Raw genomic sequence first — 8779 nt, 5'->3', positions numbered from 1 at the left:
CTTTTACTGTTTTTATTTCATACATTTCTGATCTCATTTGAGATACCCAGTCTTTATATTTAATTACATTTATGAGGAGTCCAATAAAAAGTTGAAATTGAAATCCTGAACTGATGGTTACAAAATCAGACTAGTATCAGATACAAAGATACACGTCTCAGTCAGGCATATTTATGAGGCATTTGTCAGAAGGGTGCAAATTTGACTAAAACAACTCTCTTCTTTTGTAGTATCTACAAAAAAAATCAGTTGTGGTTAAGTAGATGGTTTGTCATTGACCATTGTTTCTGATGCTGACCAATACAATTTGTTCCCTTGAGCTTCCCACACCAGTGCGTTTTACTCACCTGTTTTCTGTAGTTGGATTGCAAGCTCTTTGGGACAGGGGCTGTCCTTTTTCTTAATGGGGACACACTGACTAGCAAAAAGGGGCCCTGGCCCCTAGGTGCTAATGTGAATAAACAATAAAAGTGACATAATAAATGCTCCTTATGCAAGCAAGAGCTTTATTTAGTTTAGTACACTTGGCAGGCCCAGCATCTACACACCATGCAATACAACAATGCAAAGCATTACAATCAGAAATACAGTTTTTAGACAGCCTGACTGCCCTGCCTACCCGTGCCTGTGGGCTAAGGCAACGTGGGGTTCTGTGTCAGGCCTGACAATCCGTTTCTGATCTGGTAGCGGCTGTCTGCTATTTCTAATCCCATTTCTCCCAAAGGCAGACCTAGATTTTCTTCCTTTTCTCTCGCCTCCTCTTTCCATGGCCGGATCCCCACCCATCTCTCTCCTCCTGGAACTACATCTCCCAGAAGGCCTGGCGCCCCGGCCGCATGCGCAGTGACGGGCCTGTTCGTTCTCGCTGAGGGAGAAAGACGCAAGCAGCCGCAGGGTCTTGGCGGAGCGGCGGTAGCTGGAGACGGAGAGCGACGGCGCCACATGCACAGGTTGGGCCCCCTCCCCTCCCCTCTGGCGGCTGCTGGCCCCGGCGCGAGCGGGGAGCGCGCGCCGCGGGGCCCGGCCGGGGGAGCCCAGGGGCCGGAGGCCGAGTCCTCGCGCCCCCTGCTGGGGCAGCGCCGGGGGCCGCGGGGCCTCTGCCTGCCCTTCCCCGCCACTCCCTGGGCCCGCGGCTGGGGCGCTGCCAGCGCCTCCCCTCGGAGCCTGCAGCCGGCGCGGGCGCTGCGCCCAAGGTCACGCGGGGAGCTGGGCCAGAGCCCCCGAGCAGCCTGCGGGCCCGCTGGGGATCCCCGGGCTGGGGGAGGGATGAGCAGTGGCAGAGCGGTGCCGGGGTGCTGGGGAGGGGTAGCGCCCTGGGGCCATGGAGAAAAGAGGGACGGGAAACCAGCAGTGATAACTGAATGTGTGTATCGGCGTGGATGTGAAATGCCGACTTAGCCGCTGCTTTTGTTTCTAGACAAACGAATGTAGCTCTCAGAACCATTCAGCATTTGCGGTGCAGAACCATTCAAGGTCCCGTTTGCCTTCTTGCCTTCCCGGGAGCCATTGTTACCTTACATGTCACTATTTAGCAAACTGCGGTCACTGAAGTATTAATGAGGCTTCTCCTCCCACGGCATTCCAAAGAGAAGTACTGCAGGACCATAGCCCTGTCTGAGCTAAGTCACTCTGACAGTACCAAGCTGTTTTAGAGTCAATTTGGGTAGCTTTTATTATAGAAGTTTAGGATATATTCATAGATTTTAAAAAGCTTTACATGGAAGAGCGTTCTGACTTTCCCACCTCTTGGTTACTGCTGGAATGTATCTGCTCAAATTGAATGCTTTTTCTTTGCTAAGTTGTGATATTGAATCCTTCTTTATAGAACCAGCTTTTATGGCATTAAGGAAAACAGCACTGTAAAAATTGCTGATCTTTATAACTGAACATATGACCCTTTTGTTTATTGACGGGCTAGTCACTTGAAGGCTAAAACTGTGGCCTACCATGCGTAAAAGAGACAATCTGAAGATGATAGGGAATGAATTAATTATGGGACAACTATGAAAGTTTTGAGAGTGAACCTCAGTATACTAGGTAAGGAGTTGGGGAGGAGTCTTTAGAAAAGAGACTTATACATTGTAAACGTGCTACTTCACAGAGAACTTTAAAATATTCTGGCTAGGCATCTTTTTACACATCCCATTTTCATTATTTTATTTGCTCTTTTTGTTAGTTTACTTGTATGAAAATATGGCAATGTCCTGAGAGAGTTTCTGTTCCCTAATTGAAATTAGTTTTCACTTCATCTTTGGTTATAGTACCAATCATTTCTAGAGACTTCATATAGGAAATAAATAGGTAAATTCTTAAGACAGCCACCTGAATTCTTAGAGTGGGACAGACACACACATTTGTTTCAAATAACATGTTTTTCAAAGTTTTCTGTGAGGCATGGCACCCTAACAATGACAGTGATTTTTTCTAACTGTACGAATGTGCTAGATGTCAAGCTCATGTGTCATATATGCGTTGTTGTCAAAAAGTATCCTGGGAAAAAGACTGCCTAGTCATATTTTGATGGAGTCTGAGGCTGTGTCTTCACTACACACCTCTTAGCAACATAGCTAAATGATGGGGTCTAAATTAGTTCTTACCACTCAAGAAAGAGATCTTGGAGTCATTGTGGATAGTTCTCTGAAAAAACATCCATTCAATGTGCAGGGGCAGTCAAAAAAGTGAACAGAATGTTGGGAATCATTAAGAAAGGGACAGAAAATATGGTATTTCCTCTATATAAATCCATGATGCGCTCACATCTTGAATACTGCATGCAAATGTGGTTGCCCCATCTCAAAAAAAATATATTGGGGAAAAGGGTAACAAAAACGATTGGGGGTATGGAACGGCTGCCGTATGAGGAGAGATTAATATGACTGGGACTTTTCAGCTTGGAAAAGAGACCACTAAGGAAGATGTGATAGAAGTCTATAAAATCATGACTGATGTGGAGACAGTAAATAAGGAAGTGTTATTTAGGCCTTCTCATAACACAAGAACTAGAGGTTACCAAATGAAATTAGTAGGCAGCAGATTTAAAACAAACAAAGTATTTTTTCACACAACACACAGTCGACTTGTAGAACTCTTTGCCAGAGGATGTTGTGAAGGCCAAGATGCTAGATAAGTTCATAGAGGATAGGTCCCTCAGTGGCTATTGTCCAGGATGGACAGGGATGGTGTCCCTAACCTCTGTTGGCCAGAAGCTGAGAATGGGTGACGGGTTGGATCACTTGATGATTACCTGTTCTGTTCGTTCCCTCCTGGGCACTTGGCATTGGCCACTGTTGGAAGACAGGATACTGGGCTAGATGGGGGGGGAGGGATAGCTCAGTGGTTTGAGCATTGCCCTGCTAAACCCAGGGTTGTGAGTTCAATCCTTGAGGGGGCCATTTGGGGAACTGGGGTAAAAAATCTGGGGATTGGTCCTGCTTTGAGCAGGGGGTTGGACTAGATGACCTTCTGAGGTTCCTTCCAATCCTAATATTCTATGATTCTATGGACCTTTGGTCTGATCCAGTGCATCCATTCTTATGTTACAGCCATGCCACAGCCTCTTTGTCAGCAGGAGAGAGCTCTGGTGCTTTTCGTCGGTAAAATTTTTGTTGTTCAGGGTTTTTTTCACACCCCTGAATGACAAAAGTTTTACTGACAAAAGTCCAGTGTAGACAAAGCATGAGAAACTATTTGACCCTCCCTTTTATCTGCATCTTCTTTAATCAGACTGTAACAACTGCCTATGTGTCTAGCCAGCCTACCTACATCAGTCTCCTTAAAGGGGACTCCCGATTCAGACCTGTACCTCTTTATATAGCTACTGGCTTTCTTATTGATTTTAATTTGAAGCCTGCCATCAGAACTTGTCCCTCACTAAGTACTTAAAGAAACTTTGCCAACTTAAGATCTCCCTGCTTTGTGCCTTGCATCTTGGTAGGGCTGCAGGATGGTACTCATTTGTACATCTTCCTGTTCCTAGTTACAGACTTATTCAAGATCTCATGATTCACCATTTTTAATACTTGGATCCAGTTTCTACTGTACAAGGCTGTCACAATACTTTTATTTTTCTATTTCATAGTCCTTAAGTATTTCAGCCTAATTGGATATTTTAAATCATCCTTTACTTGCAATTCTCAAAATGCAATAGAAAACTCCTGAAGGGGTGTGTGATGGGATGGACTAGGCCCAAAGGCCCCTGCTGGAGGGTTCTGCCACATCCTTCCCAAGGAAGGAGCAGTGGAGAGGTCCTCCAAGCAGGGTAGAGTGGCTGCAGAGGATGTAGCCGATCAGGGCCCAGGAGGGCCATATAAAAGGAGTTGCAGAGCAGTAGTCAGTTGCTGCTTGGAGAAGAAAGAACTGCAGGCCTGGCAGCCTGGAAGAGCTGCAGGGCCACGGACAGTTTGCTAGCAGGGACCGAGGGAGCTCCTGGCTGGTTGCTCGGAATGAGTAAGAACTGAGCCTGAAGAGGGCTACGGGAAGATAGTGTCTCCAAGGATGAAGTCCTGGCAATACAGCCCCATAACAGGGCTAGACTACTTAAAAACCAAAGCCCAGGGAGGGCGAGAGAGAGAGAGAGACAGACATTGGCCCCAGTGGACCATATACCCAGAAGGGGTTTGTGCTGGTTAATATGCAGACAGTGTGACTCAGCCGGAGTGCTGTGTCACTGAGAAACCACCCAGAGGGTCACCAGCACTAAAGAATGCAGACACGCCCAACCAGAAGGGGGTACTTGTGGTGGGTGCCAGCCCCGTTACAGGGGGTTAATCTTCACAGTGTTGCTGGGAAAATAGATCACTTTTATTGGGTGTATCTGAGGATCTATTCACAGTGATCCTGCATGCTGTTCCACGTGAGCAGGCCCCAGTGCCCACAGAGACTCACACTGACATGGGGCCACCCATGCAAAACAGCTTACAGGATAGGGCCCTAAATTTGCATAACATGAAAACAACCTTCCTAATACGAAAAATGATTTTAACATCTTGTTATATACAGCTTATTTGCAAATACACACTTTTAAAGAGATTCTCTTTCCAGCAGATGCTGAATCCTGCTAATGTGAAATAAGCCCTTCTTTGCTTAATAACTTTAAGAACCTCCCAGTCTCTTATATTCTTTGGGGAGAGTGTCACTTAGTAAAATGTTCTAAAAATATAATCATGTATACACATTAGAAATGTATTAGCAAGGAAGATACTGCTGACCCTTTATTAGTGGGCCATTTTTAGCATCTGTTGTCTTTGTTATTACTTAAGACACAGACAGTTGTAGTGGTTTTTTTGTTTTTGCTTATGTCATGAAAAATTTAAATATAGTGGTACTGTGTGTGGTATTCACAGAGTTATAAAGTTTGACGTGGTTTAAGTAAACAGAGTTTTTTAATGTTTGTCTAAAACAGGGTGGGCAAACTTTCTGGCCCTAGGGCAACATCGGGTACAGAAATTGTATGGAGGGCCAGATAGGGAAGGCCAAGGGAGGCTATGCCTCCCCAAATAACAAGGCATGGCCTGGCCCCCACCCCCTGTCCAGCCCGCCAGAGCCCCTACCCAACCCCCCCGCTCCCCACCCCTGACTGCCCCCAGGGATTGCTGCATCCTATCCAAACATCCCTGCTCTCTGCCCCCAACTATCCCCCCAGGACATCTGTCCCCTATCCAATCCCCCTTGCTCGCCACCCCTGGGGCCCCCGCCCAATCCAACCTCCCCTGCTCACCACCCCCGACCACCCCTGGGACTCCTGCCCCATCCAACCTCCCTTGCTCACCACCCCCTGACCTCCCCCTATCCAACCCTCCCTGCTCTCCCCACCCCACATTACCTGTGGGGTGGGGGAAAGGGGGGCTCAGTCCTTTCCCTGTGCGTTTCCCCTGCTCATTTGGCTGCTCTCCCTAGCAGTCAGGCAGGGCTCACTCCTTGTCTGGGCTTCCCTGCTGGGGAGAAGGGCCAAGCATGCTGGGGGTAGAGGGGGGCTGTGGCTTGCTCTGCCCCTGTCCCTGGCAGCAGGGCCTAGGCCTCTTGACCGCCCCCCTGCTCCTTGCCCCCTTTTTCCCCCCCCCCACCGAAACTCCCTCTGACTGCGCCACCCTGGAACACCAGGTCTGGCAGCGGTATAGTCGCGCTGCCCGGCCAGAGCTGCAGCCATGCTGCCCAGGCACTGGGGGAACTGTGACTGCAAGGGAGGGAAGCAAAAGAGAAGAGGCCAGGGGCTAGCTTCCACCCCGCTCACCGGGCTGCTGGGGAGTTGGGCTAGCTCCTCTACAAGACTGTCCTGACCCTGCTCCCTGGCAGGAGCTCGTGGGCCAGAGGGAAGGGTCCTGCTGGCTGGATGTGGCCTGCAGGCCGTAGTTTGCCCCCCTCTGGTCTAAAAGTTCACTTGCCTTCCTCTTGTCAAATTTCTTATGAGCTTTTGTTTTTCTCTGTAAATTTAAATAGTGTAACCTGTGAAAATGGCATCTTTACAAATGTGGTTTTGGGGTGGGGTTTTTATTCTTTTATTGCTTTTGGTTTTTTGAGTAGGTGAAAATGATCCTCTGGGATTAAGCTAGCAATTGTGGAGTCTGAAAGTTCGTGGTCCTCTCTTGTAAATATAGACAATCTTAAGTTTATCTGTTTTTAAGTGTTATCAAACCTAAAGCCTTCATGCTGTTTATTTACGTTTTGCAGATATTGTTTGTTTATTAATAAGTAAAAAAAAAAAAAAAAGTTTGGCAAGAGGGACTAATTCCCCACAACTACGTGGTTGTGTGTGATGACAGCATTTTCACAGACTTTCAAAGCTGACTTTCTTTGAAGCTGAGATGATAGAAAATAATGAGAGAGAGCAATTGCAATGAGTTTTATTGGTAATCATATCAATATTTATTTAAATTTATAAAATATAAAAAGATGCCATTCTTAAAACAGTAAGTGTGTTTGACATAAATTAGAGGCAAATAATGTATCAACTAATAGCCCTGAACTCCCAACCATCACACCATCCTCAGCCCCTATCAAGTTCCTCTTACTCCTAAGGTCTTGGCAAATACATATGCTTTGCAATGTGCTCTGGAGGTCAGCAGACTTGGGATGCTTTGGACCAGGGAGAGGAGGTTGCAAGCTGCTCATGGGAGAGCAACCTATTGCCAGCCTCCTTTCTCTTAAATCCAAGGAGTTCCAACTTGTGCATATCTGCTGTTGCAAGTGTGGTAGGATGGCATAAGAAGAGAGACAATGCCTTAAATAAGAATGTTCAAGCTATTGGGTTAATGATCATTTTCTAGTAATACCTCCATTTTTTTATTTTTTTTTTTTTGGCAGCACAAAATGAGTCGTCTGAAAATGGCTATGTCTGCACTGCCCATCAGTGTCAGCAGTGGGTAGGGTTAGTGTAGAATCATGCAGCAATGAAAAGCAAGTTGCATCCATACTGGAGAGTGTAGCTACCTATGTCAATGAAAGGCTCCATCAACTGGAGGCAGCTGTTAACAATAGTGTAGATGTGGGAGGTGCTGCTTGGGCTGCAGAGAATCACATAGGATATATACCCACAGGCTTCAGGCATACCTTTATTTGCCCTAGCAGTGCCTCGCTGTCTGCACTGGTCTTTATCCGCTTCATAGGGGGGCTAATAGTGTATGTACTTTACATGCCACCGTACATAGTGTGCAGTGTAGACATATCTTTAGACACTGCATAAGTCCATCCGTCAAATGATCGATGTACTCTGTAAAGGGATCCTGAACATTAAGGGACTTTGCACCCCGCACAAAAAAAATCCCACCTCATACTTTAAACTATGAATTATTATTATCCTAGATTTCAAGCTGGGTTGAGGCTTCCATCAAAGACAATACTTTGGAAAAACAAAGCATCTATTCTGTAGGAAAAACCCTGGAGATAGATGTGAATGTAAGCACCGTGTATAGACATTTAGTCTTCTGTTAAAGAGAATATGCTATCTGGATTTTAAAACATTGCTTAGATATGATAGTTGATCGCCCTAACTCCTGAGGTAGGGTGATGAAACTAAACTAAAAATTTGTTATACTGTGTGGTTAGTAAAGGAGGAAGACATTTGCCTTTTTGCCTATGGGAATGATTGCAAAAGGTCACCAGATAGGTTTTTTGTTTCACCACACTATTGTGGACACACTTGATTACAAACACCACAATATTCTAATACTAGTTGTATTTACTAATCTTCCTTCCCGCTCCAGTTGTGCTAAATTGTGCCCAGGAATAGTAATCCTGTTGAAAAGACAATACATTCAGTGTTGCAGTGCAGCCAGTGAGCGCAAGTGAATTTCTAATGCAAAGTTGGGTTAGTCTACTATTAAAGTTGAGGTTTGAAAGTTTGAGATGCTGGTTTTTAAAGTTTAGAACTCAGTTCGTATAATTTATTAAGCTATCTTTTATTTACAAGTAAAATTTTCAGCTTTTAACTTTTTAGCTATCTCTTTGAGACACATACCATTTATTTAAATCCAAATTCTGTTGCTTTTTAGCTGTTACTGTATATGTTAATGAGATAGGAAACTTTTATGTTTTCATGTGGGACAAATTATCAGGGAACCCAAGCAAGCTTACTTAGGAGATATTTTTCAGTTTGATGGAATGGTTCCAATTTTGTCTTGGTTTGCCTTACCTAGATTTGACTTGTCCAAACTTGCTATGGAAGCTGAATCCTGTGAGGGCGCCATGCTAAAAAATAACCTGAAGCAAGAAATGTTTCAAGGGAGAAGAAAAGAAAAAATAAAACTTACTAATGTTCTTTACCACTTTGGTAAATAATCCTTAT

General features: G+C 45.3%; 1 protein-coding gene across 6 annotated transcripts in view; it reads left to right on the top strand.

Moving 5' to 3' along the window:
- The first annotated feature begins 859 nt into the window (after nt 1-859).
- The window catches only part of GAPVD1 (GTPase activating protein and VPS9 domains 1), a 69901-nt gene continuing 61981 nt past the window's right edge, over nt 860-8779 (top strand). For all 6 annotated transcript variants that reach the window (XM_050927007.1, XM_050927006.1, XM_050927004.1 and 3 more), the window contains exon 1: nt 860-950. In XM_050927007.1, the coding sequence (XP_050782964.1) occupies nt 943-950 (8 nt within the window). In that variant the 5' untranslated portion in view covers nt 860-942. The remainder of the gene's footprint in view (nt 951-8779) is intronic.

This window comes from Gopherus flavomarginatus, chromosome 17 (genome assembly GCF_025201925.1).
Source record: "Gopherus flavomarginatus isolate rGopFla2 chromosome 17, rGopFla2.mat.asm, whole genome shotgun sequence".
Lineage (NCBI taxonomy): Eukaryota > Metazoa > Chordata > Testudines > Testudinidae > Gopherus > Gopherus flavomarginatus.
The sequence above is the reverse complement of the archived record's forward strand: the minus strand, read 5'-3'. Positions and strand labels throughout refer to the sequence as shown.